At 35.6% G+C, this 19,286-nt stretch overlaps 1 protein-coding gene across 3 annotated transcripts in view; it reads right to left on the bottom strand.

Annotated features, from left to right (window-relative positions):
- Positions 1-19,286, bottom strand: part of LOC105495016 (spermatogenesis associated 6) — a 170,283-nt gene that overhangs the window by 96,083 nt on the left and 54,914 nt on the right. For all 3 annotated transcript variants that reach the window (XM_011764140.3, XM_011764141.3, XM_011764142.3), the window contains exons 4-7: positions 16,839-16,880; positions 15,178-15,302; positions 7,513-7,593; positions 2,615-2,908 (exon numbers count right to left, since the gene is read on the bottom strand). In XM_011764140.3, coding sequence (XP_011762442.1) covers positions 2,615-2,908; positions 7,513-7,593; positions 15,178-15,302; positions 16,839-16,880 — 542 coding nt within the window. The remainder of the gene's footprint in view (positions 1-2,614; positions 2,909-7,512; positions 7,594-15,177; positions 15,303-16,838; positions 16,881-19,286) is intronic.

The following is a 19,286-nucleotide window of genomic DNA, read 5'->3' as shown; positions in this document are numbered from 1 at the left end:
AATGTAAAGTTATTGCTTAATGGGCACAGAGTTTCAGTTTAGCAAGATGAAAAAAGTTCTAGAGATAGATGGTGGCATGGTTGTATAACAACATGAATATACTTGATGTCTCTAAACTACACACTCAAAGATGGTTAAAACGGTAAATTTTATAATATATATAACCACAATTTAAAAAAACAATTTTTTTAAAAAAGACAACCCACACAATGGGTAAAATGTGGTATATAGCCTTACAACAGGATATAATTAAGCCATAAAAAGGAATCAAGCACTGATATATGCAACATGGATGAACCTCAAAAACACTGTGCTAAGTGAAAAAAGCCAGACACAAAAGGCCAAATGTTATATAATTCTATTTATATGAAATGTTGTATAATTCTATTTATAATTCTATTTATAGGCAAATTCATAGAGACAGAAAGCAGATTAGTGGTTGCCAAGACTATGGGAAGGAAGGAATGGGGAGTGAATACTTAATGAGTACAGAGTTTCCATTTAGGAGACGAAGAAGTTCTGGAACCAGATAGCTGCGTAACACTGTGAACATCCTTAAAACAACTGAATGTACAGTTTAAATCTGAAATGGTAAATTTATGTGTATTTTACCACAGTAGAAAAAGAAAAGATCTTATTCTGCATAAATGAAAAATAAAAAGGCTGTTTTACTCCTCTAGGATAATTGCACCAGTTTCTTCAGAAGCATGCTAATTGATTTCTTAAAACTGTTTCCTTATCTTTAAGATGAAAGAATCTTGGAAGCATGTGAATTGATTTCTTAAGACTGTTTCCTTATTCTTTAAGATTACTTTTCATAAAAGTAATCTTACAATGTAGATTACCATGTACATTCACTACAATGTCTTTCCTGAAAGTGTTACATTTTGCATATGCATATATTAAGTTAAAATTGTGTTTGGTTACCAATTTGCTAACTGCTTCTAAAACCATGAATGGATATGGAGAAAAAAAAAAACTCTATGTTTATAAATACAATTGGAAAATTCACTTTCCTATTTAATAATGTAAGCAATTTTCTAAGTACAGACTTAGGAGTAGGCATTTCTGCTTATTGAAAAGCTAGGGAGGGAAACCATTTAAATACAAATTTCAAAGTTTGTATCAAGCAATATTAGAATTATTCCATTCTAAACACTGACATAAAAAGTAATAATAAAACAAACATTTAAACAAAAGCAGTTATTTTTCCAAACAATTTTAATGTGGCTCACCCCTAAAATATTTCAGTTTATTTTTGTGCATAAGCGTTTTAATTAAAATGTTACTATTCCTTCGGATGAAAATATAGTATATCCTTTCTTTTCAGTTTAATTTGTAATTATGGGAAGATTTAAAATTAAAGGCATTCTAAAACTGTCACCAAATATGCAACTAAAATATTATCTGAATATTGGTCAAACAACAAAAAAGTGACCAAAAGTTAAAATCAAATTCTGTAGAAATGAGAAAAGTAGTCACAACAACCTCAATAAAATACTGCCGCTTAAAAGCATCCATTATACTATAAATTTTCATTTATAATGAAACAATCTATTACTTAAGAGTTAAAAAAATGACTCAGTCAAAATATAGGTGGAATGAAATGTTGCTTAAGATAATATTTAAATTGTTTTAAAAAGGTATCATAAAGAAAATCTGAACTTTCAGATTGTGTATGTTCAAAAAGTTATTAGACCACCGAAGGGGCATATTTTCATGTTGGATGAATTCATTTTAAAATTTAGAAAAAATGAATTAAAGAAATTAGTCAGAAATATTTTTATAGATATCCCAAAAAGTTATTTTGCTTCTATCAGCACTTAAATCTTGAGGTTTAGTATTATTATATATATATTATATTAATTCATATTTGTATGAGTTTGAAAGCATTCAGTGAAGAATTGCTTTTAAGGTAAAAATACTTTATAAAAGTTCAGAAAATTATGAAGATTCTGAGGGAGTCCTTTACTAAACATTCTGATTCCAAACCCTTAAATTTAGCCAAAGTCTATTTGATAATCACATAAACACAAGACTCTAAATTTCAACTATATCAACAGCACAATTCAGTACAGAAAGATTAGAACTAGGTTACCCTTAAATGAACTTTTTGCACTTTCAAAGGCCTTCCCATAACCATCAAACAACAATTTGCTTCGAAGATCCATTATACAAAGCTTACCCAAGGGATGTAATTTGAAAGGAAACTTACTTTCCATTTTAATTTTAAAACTTGAAAAAGGAAGGTCTTCCTTTTCATAAAGAATATTTGGTTCTCTTTTAAAACCCTACTCTGCCATTTCAGTACTAATGCCAATTACAACCAAGTTCAGTTGGTAGAGTTATGATGATATCTACTGTAGAAGAAAGGAAACCGGTACTGAGAGATTTAACATGGCATTCATAACACAGCTTGATCTCTGTCAGGTCTGAAGACTGAAAAAACGCAAGTTCTTTCATTCTAAATTAATTTCCATCTTAGACTGCCAGGGTTGCAGTCAGGAAAGAAAAGTATTAATATAAGCTAGAAGTTGAAAGATATTTCAGAATAACTTTTTTTGGGGGGAAAAACTGATCAGTTTCAAACAGAAATACTTAAGAGAACACATACATGTCTAATCACAAATGGAGGTTTATCTGTTTCTTTTTTGAACTCATAGGGTCCCAGATTTAAATGGGCCAGCCGCCGCCTGGTGTCTTCAGATAGCTCACACATGCGTCTTTTTGTGTAGGGAGATGGAGAGTGTGATTTTGAAGAAATTGTAGGCTGTTCGTAGTTTTTTGCATTTATACAGTATTTACTTCTCTCAGGTGACTTGGATTTTTTCTTTTGTGATCTTGATGTTCTGTTTTGCAGTCTGCCATGTGATTTTTCAACTGGAGCCAAATGGTAAATAAATTTATCCTAAACATAAAAAACAAAAATTAACTTGGTCAAAGGGGATTTTTAAAATTCCTATTGGTGGGAAAAAATTTAAAAAGTAATTTAAATAAGACACACGAAATCTATCAAAGCCAACTGGATCAGTCCTTCCTATCCGTGCTGATCCTGTGATAAGTCAAATCCACATTCTCCTAGATAACTCTTTCTGCAGTAGTTATTAAAGTACATTGTCTCAAACTTCCTTAAGTCCAACTAACAAGGACTTTATAAAAATTAAAGCCCAATACTTAATCACTTGAAAACTTTAAGAAACAAAGTCAAAAAAATTATTTTTCAGTATACTAAAAAAGTGCAAACATTGGTTATCAAATATATTTAAATATTCATGTAATTGGCTATATAAGAGAACTATGTTTAGTAATGTTAAAAATACATGCCAAATTAGTTGATTACAAAATCTTTAAAGATAAAACTATAAAAATAAGTTTCATCTCTTCTGCTATAATTATATATATATATATGTACAACACAAAAATATAAAGAACTCTATACATATTTTAATGAAATGTGTTATTTGGATTACAATACATACTTTTAAGCTCCCTTCCAAGCTGTAACCTCACAATGACAGATAAACATATCATCTTAATTCTGGTCCCATATTTTTATAAAATTAGAAACATAAAAAACATTATCAACTTAGTAATATATTTTATCTTCTAATAAAACTGGTTAGCAGTCTAAAAATTTTGAGGCTAAAATTTTATAATTCTAACTTTTTTACTGTTAGAATTACATCTTATTCAAATAATCTCTGCCTTATAAATGCCTTAATAGTTGGATTCCAAGCAAGTAACATAATATTTGATACTCTATCCAGAGTTATAAGAAGCTTTTTAATTCAAGAAAATGAACTGCTGAGAATTTTTAAATGTCTTCCTAACTTTAATCACTTTTAAAAGCCACCAATCCTACCTCCTGCTCTACTTCCTCAACACCTCTCTACTTGCTAAGGGTAACTAAGTGAATAAAATACAAATGTGAATAGGATGAAGAAGAGTCAAATTTTTTAAGTGGACATACAGGAAAGAAAATTAATTTTCCTAATTGGAAAAGTAAGCTTCAGCTGGGACAATGGTCTATGCATTTCATGCAGACCAGTTGCATCAGATTACTTCATCTTTCCTTCTTCTATAGTTCGTGGTATGCTTCTGGACCTTCTCCACCTTGTTCAATGATTTCAAAAAGTAATTCAGAATTTTTCTACCATATCCATTTCACCCATCTCTATGACATCACAGACTTACAGAAGCAAGGAATGTTAGCAATAAAAATGACCTTTGAGTTTACTAAAACATTCAAGCAATGAATCTTTCTAAGACCTTGGAATCATGAGTTTGTTTTTCAGCTTTAATTATCTAATTCTACTCCATCTTGGATTTCCTAAATATGCAGATCCCTTGCATCCCAATTCTTAAAATCCCTTGCTGACCAAAACCTCTTTTCTTCAACCTACTTCTTACTCACTGAATCTGTTACTTACCCTTCTCACCTCCTCAGTCCCTAGAACTCTTCCCCCAAGTTCTTTACATATTTTTAGTATCTCTTACCTCCAGACCCAACTAAACTCATCATCAGCCATTTCAGCAATGCTGTAAAGTTCCTTCTTACATATTTACCTCTGATTATATCAAACCTTAATTAACCTCATCTTCTTTATTAAAGCTTTTAATACTGCATACTACTAGAGAAAGTTATAAATTACGTAGCATTTACTACAAATGCATGCTGCCTAACCTAGTTATTCCTTAATGGATCCTGTTCATGCCGAGTAAAACTTTTAAAAAGTGACTGTGTTATACCATTTATAAAATTGATTGACCATGTGACTTGCTTTGGACAACAGGAAAATAGCACATGTAGCACAAGGAGAGAGACTTGAAAAGTGCTTATCCTCTCTTATTCCTAAAAACCTTCCTGCCACCACATGATGAGCTGGAATTCTTAGCCTGATAGATGATGGGACTATCTCATCCCAGCTGAAATCAAGTTCAACACCAGAAATTTAAGATCCTTCCCTGGGCAAAACATCTGCCACTGTCAGACATGTGAGTAAAGCCATCCTAAACCATTCATCCCTAGCCAACCAGTCTAGATTAAAAAAATCAACCAGCAGATCCACAGAACTGTGAGAAACATTTGCTGTTTTAAGCCACTAAGTTAGTGAGGTCTGTAATACAACCAAAGCTATGTGATACAGCAGATTAACAAATTTATATTCATAAAGTTACTACTGATATTTAACTACTTAATAATGAATTCCACTTTGCAGTAGGTAAAAACAATGAGTAGAAATGAAAACTAGTTTTATTCCAGAAAATTCATAGTAATATGCTTAATTTTTCAGTCCATTCAATTGGTGACAAAACATCCAATTTGAAAATAAAGTGCCAAAAGGAATAAAGATCATTACAAGTATTTTTGTAAACCTAAACATGTTTTTACAGTTTCACTCCTCTCAAAAGTAAAAATAGTTTGTATTATTGTCTTTGAAACTAAAAATGCTGCTTTACCGCTATTAAAACTTTAATTGTAATGAACATTCACCTTAAAAAGTAAACTTATCACCTTCTTAAATACAATCAAAGGGTGTTAACATTCAGAATTTTAATGTAAAAGTGAATATTGTGTTGTGCCTACCAGGTAATTTTTTCTATGTCATATTTCAACTACTGTCTTCTGTATCTCCCCGTCTTAATTTCTTTAAAAAATATATCATTAGTAACAGCTGCAATATTCTAAATAATGTTACATGCCAGACATATTGCATATATTCCCTAATTTTTACAGCAGCCTTATGAGGAATTTGAACCCAAAACTGTTTCTGGAAAGAATATTTAAAGAAAACATATTTCCTTAAATAATAACACCAATGCCTTTTCTCTCATATCTGTGTTCAATAAAGATCCCAAGTCAAAAAAAATAAAAATAAAAATAAAATGGAAAAGTCTTGTCAAAAGTTTCCAGATGGAAATGTTAGTTCATAAGTACAATTAAACTACAAATGGGTAATGGCTTTACATTCAGAAACAGCTTTCACCAAGCTGTACCCTTAGAATGTATGTACTTTCCTATGTGTATGCTACGTTTCAAACAAAATGTTAAAAAGAAAAAATTACTTCTCTATCCATCTATTGGAAGAACATACTCCAGTGTGATGAAAAAAAACTGAGTCCAGGCAAAGCATTTCTAACCATTTACAATGTGCACAGTGCACATCTCTAAAACAAGTCAATAACATATCTCTGCATTTGGCAACCATAGGTTTTTAGAGCTCTAAAAGCTGTGTTTCAGCTTGCATCTAAAAGATAAATAACTACAGCCTGACTCTGAATTATTAAATATCTTTCTAAATAAAATAAGAATGTTCCCCTCAATAATTCTATATTTTACCTTTCTTGGCTTAAGTCACAGTTATCATCCTCAGCAAATTTTCTTGAATACTGATAATGCAGTGAATGAACAATCCACTCCTTCCATAATAAGCCCAGTCCTGCCCTTTTTGAGCCCTCTGGGCTATACATATTATTGGCTCTTCATCATAGATAGGTCACTGTTACCCAATCACAGTGCAACTGCACATGAGTGATATCTGGACATTATTAGATAACCTGTGGACAAGGAAGTAAGCCACCCTGGTGACTCAGTAATAAGTCAGACTAGGCTAGGCACATTAGTGCACACCTGTAATCCCAGCATTTTGGGAGGCCAAGGTGGACAGATTGCTTGAGCCCTGGAGTTCAAGACCAGCCTGGGCAGCATGGCAAATTCTATCTCAAAAAAATACAAAAGTTAGCCGCATATGGTGGCATGCACCTAAAGTCCCAGCTACTAACAGGACTGATGCAGAAGGATCGCTTAAGCCCGGGAAATCAAAGCTGCATGCCACTGCACTCCACCCTGGGCAAGAGAGTGAGACCCTGTCTCAAAAATATAAAAAAAGGAAAAACAAGAAGTCAGACAAATGGAGTATTAGATCCAGATATCTCAGCTTACTAAAGGCTTTTTTCAAAGACACAGATGATCCTTAGGCTGGAATGTTCAAGATACTCTTGATCTGGCAGTACCAGTATGGCCACCAAACTGAGCAACAGTCCCTCAAGAAATCAGAGACAGTCAAGAAACCATACTCACTAAACACCAGTATCCCAGTCTGATAACTCTGGTAACATCTGCTAAAAAAGGTATCCTTTGAACCTTTGGCAGTAACCTGTAACTTCCATAACATTTCAAGAAGCCTAGATCTCTGTGAGATTACTTGATCCTAACATCTTTATGGTAGCTTGATTTCTGTGCACTAAAATCAAAAGGTCCAAGAAGTAAAAAAAACAGTAGTAATAATAATCACATGATAACATCCTCTATCATACATACCAAGCTTTTCATTCTCACATTTACTAAGATGTAACCAAACTGTTAAATACCTATATTGTTTTACTTCAACTAAAAATTGACGCCCCAAAAAGTGAAAAGAGCTGCAGCCAAAATAAGTAACACTTGCCAAAAGGCCACAAATATGACCAAATAAATTAAACCATTAAATACTTTATATAAATAATTTTAACCTGAGTGCGGCATTTCCTTGAACTTATCAGACATTCAGTAATCACTGAAGTTGTAGAAAATTCCAGCTTTGGAGAACTTCCCTGAGAAGAAAAAAGAGGGTATTATTAGACATTTCCATTTAAATAGAAATAATTATTAATGATAAGAATATGACCTGAAGTAACAAACACCTGTCAAAGTTCAGCTGTTTCACTGTTAGTTTGAACTCTTTATTAAAGATAAAGACAACATAGTAATGGCTAAATGTTAGCAAGTAACAGTGTCTCTGCTGATGATTCCATTATGAGTGATTATATTACTTTTATAAAATAATTAGTCTATTTTTTCATTTTTAAGTATTTCCCTGTCAAATTGTTTTAAATTTTTAAACTATGACATATTATAGTCATAAATATATAAACATACTTAATAAATTTCAGCTTTTTACTTTTACAACTTAAGACATATTCAACTATATAGTCAAGAAACAAATGTTAGCTTGATTTAGCCATTGCACAATGTATACATATATCAAACATCATGTTGTATATCATAAATATATACAATTTGTATTTCTCAATTAATTTTTTTTCTTAGAGACAAGGTCTCTGGAGTATAGTGGTGCCATCACAGCTCACTGCAGACTCTAACTCTTGGACTTAAGTGATCCTTTCCCCTCAGCCTTCCAAGCAGCTAGGACTACAGGACACACCACCGCATTCAGCTAATTTTTTCATTATTTTGTAGATACAGGATCTCACTATGTCATGCAGGCTGGTGTCAAACTCCTGGCCTCAAGCAGTCCTCCAGCCTCAGCCTCCCAAAGCACTGGAATTACAGGCATGAGCCACTGGGTCTGGCCTGTCCATTAAAATTTTAAAAACACAAAAACAAAAAACCCAGCTCCTGGGCATATAGTTCTTGAAAATAGAAAAGATAAGTCTCTACTAATTCTGCCAACATTTTTTCCTATAATGTATCTTACATTCATATCTAGAAATGAATGTGGCTTATATTTCTAACATTTCAATCACCACCTTGAACACTGTTTGAAATAAACAGAGATAAATGGTAAAATTCGAAAGGACAGTCACAAAGTATCTGTAAAAATATTTGGAAGCACACAATTACACATTCACCAAAACATTAAAGAATACAGTCTATGGACAGGGCAGTTTCATTCTAATACAGTAAAAATCAGACACTGACCAAAGTATTAGGTCGGTGCAAAAGCAATTGTGATTCAATACCTACATTTGGCCTCAACAAATCAAGTCTGTGACCAGCTAAGTTTAAAAACATCATACATGTTAAAAGAAAAGGTAAATCGGAGTTGCCTAACAATTGACTGAACTGATGTAGTCTCGAAAATCTAACACTGTCATTCTTACCACATTCTATTCATTAGAATCACTACAGTCTACACTCAAGAAGAGTAGTTAGGCTACATTTTTCAATGTGTGTTCTTCTACAACCATATCTTAATAGTGATATCCACTATATCTACTTGTTAATTACCTAGTACTACAAAACAAATTACCTTGAAACTTAGTGGTTTAAAGCATCAGTATACATTTATTATCTCACGTAATTTCTATGGGTCAGAAATCTGAGATAGGTTGAGCTATGTGTTTCTGTGCTGAAATTTCTCATGAAATTGTGGTCAAGATGTCATTTAGGCTGCAGTCAACTGAAAACTTGACTGGAGCTTGAAAATCTGCTTCTCAAGAAGGTTCATTCACAGGGCTGTTGGCTGGAAGCCTCAGTTCCTTTCTAGCTTTTGGCAAGAACATTCAGCAACTCATAAACCTCTCCAAAGAGCTACTGAGTGTCCTCATGATGCAGCTCTAGTTAATCAAAGTGGATGATCCAAGAGCAAAGCAAGAAGGAAGCCACAATGATGTAGTCTCAGAATCTAACACTGTCACCCCTACCACATTCTATTCATTAGACTCACTAACTATAATCCAAACTCAAGGACAGAGTAGTTATGCTACCTTTTCAATGAAGGAGTAGCAAAAGCTTTGTGCACAGATTTAAAACCACAAGTCTGCTCTCTGACCACAAATAACTTACATTTCTCTCACATGCAAAATACATTCATGCTCCACCAAAAAAAAAAAAAAAAAGAAAGAAAGGAATTAAAATCTCATCCTTGTACAACTTCAGCCTGAAATCCAGGATGTTGGCATCTAAATAAAATCCTGGTATAGATAAGGCTGCTGAGGTGTAGTTCTTTATGTACAGCTCCTAAAATACAGTTTCTCACAATCAGAAGACATATGACCTAAAGAGAAAAGTTATCTGCCTCACACATGCCCAAGGTGCACATGTGCAGCAGGGACAGGACAATCACTATAGACATTCCTGTTTGAGCCCAGGAGGTCAAGGCTGCAATAAGCCATGATCTTGCAACTGCACTCCAGCCTGGGTGACAAAGAAAGACTCTGACTCAAAAACAAAACAAAACAAAAGAATCCCTTGTTCATCAGTAAACCTCAGCTTTTCCTCCTCAGGTCTTCAATTTATTAGATGAGGCCCACTCAAATTGCCAAAGTAATCTCAAAAGTTATCTCCTTTATTTAAAGTCAAGTGATTGTAAATACTAATCACAACTATCAAATACTTCTTAGAATAACATCTAGACTTGTGTTTGATCAAATAACTGGGCACCATAATCTAGCCAAACTGACACATAAAATTAATCATCACACCATTTGAAATGTCAGTTCATCTATGAAGTCTACAACAAGATGCAATTCATTCATTCAATTTAATCAAGAGACATGTATTAAGTACCTACTCCAGGCAAGGTACTGTGTTAAGAGTTAAATTCAAAGATGAGAAAGTCAAAGATTCTGTTTTTATAGAGTTCACATTCTAGAACAGGAGATATTATCATCATCACTACTCCATCCTCACCATCGTGATATTCATGGCTATCATCCTACCACTAACATTTATTGAGTGTTTACTTGCCAGACACTGCTATAACCATTTACAAGTTTACACTAATCCACCCAAAAACCCCATGATATCTCCATGTTATGGTGCTTTGCCAAAGGTTACTCAGTTCATCCATCAAAGTGCCAGAATTTAATCCCAAAATTGTCTGAATCCTTGCCATAGTAAAGGCTTCAGGAGGATAGCCTGGGACTTACAGATGATTATGCAGAATCACAAGAATTCCCAGAAGGAGTGCATTGTTTTCTGCCAGGGCAACAAACTACTGATTGAAGCATTTTTCCTATTCGTATTTAAATATAATGATAGATATGGCTAGATTTAGAACTGCCAATTTGGTGTTCAGTTTATATATGTTCTATGTATTTTTATTCTTTGATTCTTTCTAGGAATCTCACCTGCATATGCATAGGTAAGTGGTCATGCAATGAACCCATAGGAGTCCTACCCTCTACTGATGACTTGTGTGTAGATTAGGAAATCATTCAAAATTGCAGCCAGGACTTCAGTCTCCCTTGGCTTTCACTTTTGGCTGGACTTTCACTGTCTCCCCTTGACAGGCAGTTTCACAGTCAGCCAAGAATAGGTGGAGAGTTTATCTCAGCCCTTTATTGTTACCTTACTCCCAGGACCTCCCTGTCAACTTTCTGGCAGGTAATCTTTGCCCCAGTTAGAGCTCTGCCTAGCAAAGCTGTGGGGTTTCTTCATCTGCTCCAACTGAATCCACGACAGTTAGCTGGCAAAGACATACTATTTGTGCCACTGCCCAAAAGTGATTCTGTTCCCCCTGGTAGCTAAGCTGCTGATTTTTGCACCTAGCTCCAGAATAGATAAAACTCTAGTTCTCAATTACCAAACAGAATATAACAGCACCCCAGGCAAGAATGTTAGTACTCTCGCCAGTTTTTCCCAAAGCTTTAGCAGTTTTTCAAGCATGAAAACTTCTTCATTTGTCTTACTTTGTCAGTTTCCAGTATCCTGAATTTGTTGTTTGTGAAAATTTTGTCTAGTTTTATAAGAACTCTCAATCTCTTCAAACTGCCATTCCTAAAAGTCCTAATTTTTATATATTTTTGTTTTAATAATCCATCATCTTCCAAATAAATGCAAAAGTAACTCAAATTAAATGATGAAAAGTAAATCCCTGTTAATGCTCCATACTCTTGAGTTTATATTACCATATTGGTATACTACAGAATTTTAAATTACATTAAAGAGACCATAATTTTAAAATGTGATTATTTGTTCATCGTATGTTTCCACACAGATCTTGAAATACTCTTTGAAGACTTTCATAGTACAGAAGCTCGCTAATGGACATTGAAATATCCCCAAATAAAGTATAGTTTTATAGACTAGCTACTTAGTCAACTTTTATACTTTCATTAAGATGAAGCTGCTTTTTCTTGGAATAGGGCATATCATAAATCTACAGGAGATACTACTTAGTTCACTATATTTGTTCATATATCAACACTCTCCTTATTCAGACTACTCTAATATTTTACAAAATTAGTTTTAAAGGTCTATCCAAATTATTTCAAGCTGAACAATTTTTGCTTTTCCTCTTTTGAAATGGCATGGGCTTCTCTCAGTTTCTCTGCATGGAAGACTTACTTTCAGCAATAAAATATTTTCAAATCATCCACAGAACTTGAAAGAAGTTATAGTAAAGGATAGAGAGTAAGCTGTCACTTGATGCAGCTTTTAATTTTAGGTATATGAATATGTACTTCCATTACATAAATGTTTTACAACTAATCTATCTAAATTCCTACTAACCTATCAATTATTTCCATTTTTCACTATTATGAACAAACAGGTGAACATTCTTAAGAAGGCTCTTAGTATATCAGAGATAATAAATCTTTAAGATAGATACTGTATTCATTCATTTTTAACGGTACTGATAAAGATATACCTGAGAATGGGCAACTTACAAAAGAAAGAGGTTTACTGGACTTACACTTCCACATGGTGGAATGCAGGGAGGAGCAAGTCACACCTTATACGGATGGTGGCAGGGAAAGAGAGAGCTTGTGCAGAGAAATTCCCGTTTGTTAAACCATGAGATCTCACGAGACCCATTCACTATCATGAGAACAGCATGGTAAAGACCCATCCCCATGATTCAATCATCTCCCACTGGGTCCCTCCCATAACACGTGAGAATTATGGGAGCTGCAAGATGAGATCTGGGTAGTGATACAGAACCACACCACATCATTCAGTCCCTGGACCCTCCCGAATCTCATATCTTCACATTTTGAAACCAATCATGCCTTCCCAACAGTCCCCCAAAGTCTTAACTCATTTCAGCATTAACTCAAAAGTCCACAGTCCAAAGTTTCATCGAGACAAGGCAAGTCTCTCCCACTTATGAGCCTGTAAAATCAAAAGCAAGTTAGTTACTTCCTAGATACAATGGGGGTATAGGCATTGATGAAATACAACAATTCCGAATGGGAGAAATTGATCAAAACAAAGGGGCTACAGGCCCCATGCAAGTCCAAAATCCAGCAGGGCAATCAAATCTTAAAGCTCCAAAATGATCTCCTTTGACTCCATATCTCACATCCAGGTCACGCTGATACAAGAGGTGGGTTCCCATGGTTTTGGGCAGCTCCGCCCCATGGCTTTGCAGGGTACAGCCTCTCTACTGGCTGCCTTCACTGGCTGGCACTGTCTGCAGCTTTTCCAGGCACATGGTGCAAGCTGTCGGTACATCTACGATTCTGGGATCTGGGGGACGGTGGCCCTCTTCTCACAGCTCCTCTAGGCACTGCCCTAGGGACTCTGTGTGGAGGCTCTGACCCCACATTTCCCTTCCAGGCTGCCCTAGCAGAGGTTCTCCATGAGCACCTCGCCCCTGCAGCAAATTTCTGCCTGGGCATCCAGGCGTTTCCACACATCTTCTGAAATCTAAGCGGAAGTTCCCAAACCTCAATTCTTGATTTCTGTGCACTCACAGGCTCAACACCACATGGAAACTGCCAAGGCTTGAGGCCTGCACCCTCTAAAGCCACAGTCCAAGCTCTATGTTAGCCCCTTTCAGCCATGGCTGGAATGGCTGAGACACAGGGCACCAAGTCCCTAGGCTGCACACAGCACAGGGACCCTGGGCCTGGCCCACAAAACCACTTTTTCCTCCTAGGTCTCAAGGCCTGTGATGGGAAGAGCTGCCACAAAGGTCTCTGACATGCCCTGGAGACATTTTCCCCATTGTCTTGGTGATTAACATTCATCTCCTTGTTACTTTTGCAAATTTCTATAGCTGGCTTGATTTTCTACTCAGAAAATTGAATTTTCTTTTCTATCCCATTGTCAGGCTGCAAATTTTCCAAACATTTATGTTCCATTTCCCATTTGAAACTGAATGCCTTTAACAGCACCCAAGTCACATCTTGAATGCTTAGAAATTTCTTCCACCAGATACCCTAAATCATCTCTCTCAAGTTCAAAGTTCCACAGATCTCTACAGCAGGGGCAAAACGCTGCCAGTCTCCTTGCTAAAGCATAGGAAGAGTCACCCTTATTCCAGTTCCCAACAAATTTCTCATCTTCACCTGAGACAACCCCTGTCTAGACTTCATTGTCTATATCACTAACAGCATTTTGGTCAAAGCCAATCAGCAAGTCTCTAGGAAGTTCCAAACTTTCCCACATCTACCTGTCTTCTGAGCCCTCCAAACTGTTCCTCCATCTGCCCATTACCCAGTTCCAAATTCACTTCCACATTCTCAGGTATCTTATAGCAATGCCCCACTACCTCAGTACCAATCTACTCTATTAATCCATTGTCATATTGCTATCAAGAAATATCTGAGACTGGGTAATTTATAAGGAAACAGGTTTAACTGACTCACAGTTTTGCATGACTGGGAAGGCCTCAGGAAACTTACAATCACGGTGGAAGGGGAAGAAGCACATCATCTTACATGGCAGCAGGCGAGAGAGAAAATGTATGTGCAGCAGGAAATGTCAAACACTTATAAAACCATCAGATTTCGTGAGAACTCACTTGCTATCATGAGAACAGCATGGGGGAAACCACCCCCATGATCCAATCACCTCTCACTAGGTCCCATCCTTGACACAAGAGAATTATAGGGATTAAAATTCAATATGAGATTTGGGTGGGGACACAGAGCCTAACCATATCGAATGGTATAGCAGCATATAAAAGATTCTAATTTTTTCACTTTTATCAGATTTATTAAATTTTCCCAATCTTATAGCTATATAAATGAAATCATATGGTTTTTTAACTTGGATTTCTCTGAATACTAATAAGTTTGAGTATTTTTTCAAATGTTTGTTATCATTCCTTAGAGAAAAAAATAAAGAGAAGAAAGAGACAGAGAGACAGAGATGGGATGGGGATGGGGAGAGAAGGGGATGACACAGATTTGAAGAATATCAATTAAAATTTTAAAAATTTTGAATGGCACTTTTATTAAATTATTTTCATTTAGATTTTAATATGTTTAAATAACCAATTTACTGTATTAGTCCATTTTTACATTGCTATAAAGAAGTATCTTTATATGGTTAAGTAACATATTGAAATCTAAAACAATTAAGATTTAAACTAAAAAACAAGAAGTAAACTAAATTACACTTTGAATTTCTTCTTCACATTTAAGATGGCAAGCGCTATGCGGTGGTTTCTGACAATGATTTTCCATCAAAAACTGATTCAGAAAATTGCAAGCACTTACTCGAAGGCCAGAAATCCTCCTCATGGTAACCTGGCGGTTTGAATCGTGATGTCCAGACATTTGGTTTGGACCCGGAAACATGAAATCCCGTGTATTTTCGTCATATGTAGACAGTGTTTCACCCACTACAAGAAAGATATCCTATGATTCAAATTATAACAAAATATTCTATTTAGAAGCAAAATCATCAAGTATCATGTATCTATTGCCTGATGCCTTATTGAAATACCTGTTTTGGGTCATGTTTATTTTCTATGAAAGGAAAATTAAAATAAAGATATGTTAAAAATATTAACACATTTTCCTTTTTCAGAAACATACTACAAAAATATGAAGTTGGTCCAACATTTATATGTCAGTTACCATCTCCACATTGGTTTGTTTGTTTGTATTTATTTATTTATTTTGAGATAGAGTTTCACTCTTTTTGCCCAGGCTGGAGTACAATGGCGCCATCTCAGCTCACTGCAACCTCCACCCCACCCTGGGTTCAAGTGATTCTCCTGCCTCAGCCTCCCGAGTAGCTAGGACTACAGGCGCGTGCCACCACGCCCAGCTATGTATTTTTAGTAGAGACGGGGTTTCAACATGTTGGCCAGGATGGTCTCAATCTCCTGACCTCGTGATCTGCCCACCTTGGTCCCACAAAGTGCTGGGATTACAACCGTGAGCCACCGCACCCAGCCAGCACTCCATTTTTCACATTAAAAAAATTTGATTAATATAGATGTCATCTATAATCACAGAAATCAATATCAGAAATGAAACTATCCTCTATATTTTAACTCTGCCTTCTCCAGGGAACTGTAACATTTACTACATAAGTAAGGTTTTATTCTCTTCCCTTCCCTAATAATAGGCAACACATGAAAACAATGATAATTAACTATTTTATCAATAAAAATATATAGTTTTAGAAAAATCACAAAAACTTAAAAGTCAATTTTTATGACTGTCACAAAATATTTTAGAATGATAAGTTATTTTCCATTTTCAATTACTACTATTCAATTTTAGAACAATGTATTAAAGTGACATTTATGACAATCTTTCTGTATATATTATTTTGGTCTAGTGACATTTTACACGTAGTAGATCAACAATAGAAACTTTACACTGTTCTTAACTTGGGAAGAGCAGCAAAGATGAGATTTTTTTTTTTTTTTTTTTTTTTTTTTTTTTTGAGACAGAGTCTCACTCTGTCACCCAGGCTGGAGTGCAATGGCATGATCCTGGCTCACTGCAACCTCTGTCTCCCAGGTTCAAGTGATTCTCCTGTCTCAGCCTCCCGAGTAGTTGGGATTACAGATGCCCACCACCACATCCAGATAATTTTTGTATTTTTAGTAGAGATGGGGTTTCACCATGTTGGTGACGCTGGTCTCAAACTCCTGACCTCGGGTGATCCGCCTGCCTCAGCCTCCCAAAGTGCTGGGATTACAGGCATGAGCCACCATGCCTGGCCTGGGAAGATGAGATTTTAAAGTTAAAAAACAGGTCACTGACATGAGTTCCCAAGTCCATTTACTGTATCAGTATATAATACACTATATTATATCCTTATCAAATAATAGAATATAATCAATATGTAATACATTATATCATATATTACGTCAATTTATGATATATTATATTATATATATTACATAAATATATATTACCTGGTGGAACTAGCTGTATCAACTCGAACACTGCTGTATCATCTAAAAGTTTAAAGAAAAATTTCCTTAAATAAATTAATAGCAAAAAATTACTTAATTTACCACGGGAGTGTCTAAAAGCCAAAGTAATCACTAGGTAGACTATATATATGCTTATATATTAGTATATAATGTACACTTCTTTCTTTTAGAGACAGTGTCTCGCTCTGTTGCCAGGCTGGAGTGCAGTGGCACAATCTTGGTTCACTGCAAGCTCCGCCTCCCGGACTCAAGCAATTCCCCTGCCTCAGCCTCCTGAGTAGCTGGGACTACAGACACACACCACACCCGGCTACCTTTTTTTTTTTGTATTTTAGTAGAGACGGGGTTTCACCATGTTTGGCCAGGATAGTCTCAATCTCCTAACCTTGTGATCCACCCGCCTCGGCCTTTCAAAGTGCTGGGATTACAGGTGTGAGCCACCGTGCCCAGCCTAATATATACTTTTATAAATATAAATTATGTCTATTTCTTAAGTAGAGTGGTGAGTACAGTGAGGTACATTGACTCTTGAACAACTTGAGCGTTAGGGGCACCAACACATGTGTCATCAAAAATCCATGTATAATTTTTTCCTTCCCAAAATCTTCATAGCCTACTGTTGACCAGAAGCGTAACTAGGAACATAGTTGATTAGCATATATTTTATGCTATATGTATTATATACTGTATTCTTTCAATAAAGTAAGCTAGAGAAAAGAAAATGTTATTAAGAAAATCCTAAGGATGAGAAAACACATTTATAGTACCGTATTTATTGATACCATAAGTTTATATTGTCTGCTTACAAGATAAATTGTCTGTCTGAAATGGAATGCAACCACAGCTGCGGCCCTCTATGTATGGTACATATCAAGGCATTCAACTTTGTCTTGTAGTGTCATGACTTTCCTCCGCTTCCTGAGTGCACTTCCAGCATCACTAGTGAAACTCTGCATGGGTCGCCTGAACTCTAAGTGAAGGGTTGCTGGAGGCTCAGTAGGGACAAGTGTGAGAGATAAAACTCCTGAGACAGCCAATCATTGGGCTCTCAAGTTTTTGTTAAGTTTTACTTCCTGGAGTTCTACTAGGTCCTCACTATAAATACTGGAGAAAAATCCCCTCATATTTCCACCAGCAGGGAGAAGAGGAAAGAAACCATTTTGAAGTATATCAGAGCATTCCATTCTTAACAAGACCTGACCTCAGGATTCTTTTTCTACAGCCTAATCAACTGGGCTCATATCAGAGCCTAACCTATCTGAGAGAAAGTAAATACTCAAATACTCCAGCCAGCTCTGCGGTTCTACTTCTGGGAAGAAAACCCAAGTCCAGCTCCCTCTAGCCTTCCACGTGGGAGAAGGGAAATACCCAACTCCAACCACATCTAGCATTCCACACAGGGGAAGGGAAAAACTCACTGCCCCTCCTTCCAGCCATCCTGTCCAAACTAAGAGGGGAAAATCAGAAGCACCGGTGAAGGTCACAGTTTAGGGGCACAGGCTCACCAAAAGACTGTGATCTGATCATAAGACTGTAGAACACCTCCCTCTCCTCACACCTTACCGATACACTACTAAAAGTTCTTTACCACAGTTTCATTCACTCAGTATAGCTTTCAGCAAATAAGTACATACTAAGTACAAATACTTACATAAGGCATACTAAACAGCAAAAAAAAAAAAAAAAAAAAAAAACCAGTTTGAAGAGACTGAACAAGCATCAGACCCAGAGTCAGATATGGCAAGAATGTTGGAATTACTATATCATGAATTTTGAAAAACTATAACACGCCATGGGATCTAATAGAAAAAGGAAACAACATGCAAGAACAGCTGGATAATATAAGCAGAAAGAGATAGAAATTCTAAGAAAAAAACTGCCAACCTAAATAAATAGCAAGAGGCTCTTTAAAGAAAATAATATTTATTCAGGAATAGGGCATTGAAATGGGAATACAGGTGCCATAGTAAACTATATGTGCATCCAGGGAGGCAAAGGCAGACAAAGGGTTTTAAAGGGAATGTGAGGAAAATTACATAATTGTTTTGAAATGATTAGTCTTGGCTACAAGTATCAATAACAAGGGTGATGACAGTCCAAGGTTGGACAGGAAGTTGCTGGGCAGATGTGCTCATGCAAGTATTTTTTGGGTTAGGTTGCGATGGCCTTTGTGTAAGACTTAGATTTTTGTAGAGTCTTTTATGACAGTTTTGCCATCACGCATACAAGTGTGACAATCCTCCCCTCATAGTCTTTCCCTATTCTATTTGTCAGGGGTTTTTTTGGTGTTTTTTGTTTTTGTTTTTGTTTTTAACACAGATGACTTGACTTTGATTCTGACAACTTTCACAAATAAAAAAGAAATACTATAGATTGAAAACACTGTAATGGAAATGAAGAATGCCTTTGATGAACTCACTATTAGAT

Source organism: Macaca nemestrina, chromosome 1 (genome assembly GCF_043159975.1).
Source record: "Macaca nemestrina isolate mMacNem1 chromosome 1, mMacNem.hap1, whole genome shotgun sequence".
NCBI lineage: Eukaryota > Metazoa > Chordata > Mammalia > Primates > Cercopithecidae > Macaca > Macaca nemestrina.
The sequence above is the reverse complement of the archived record's forward strand: the minus strand, read 5'-3'. Positions and strand labels throughout refer to the sequence as shown.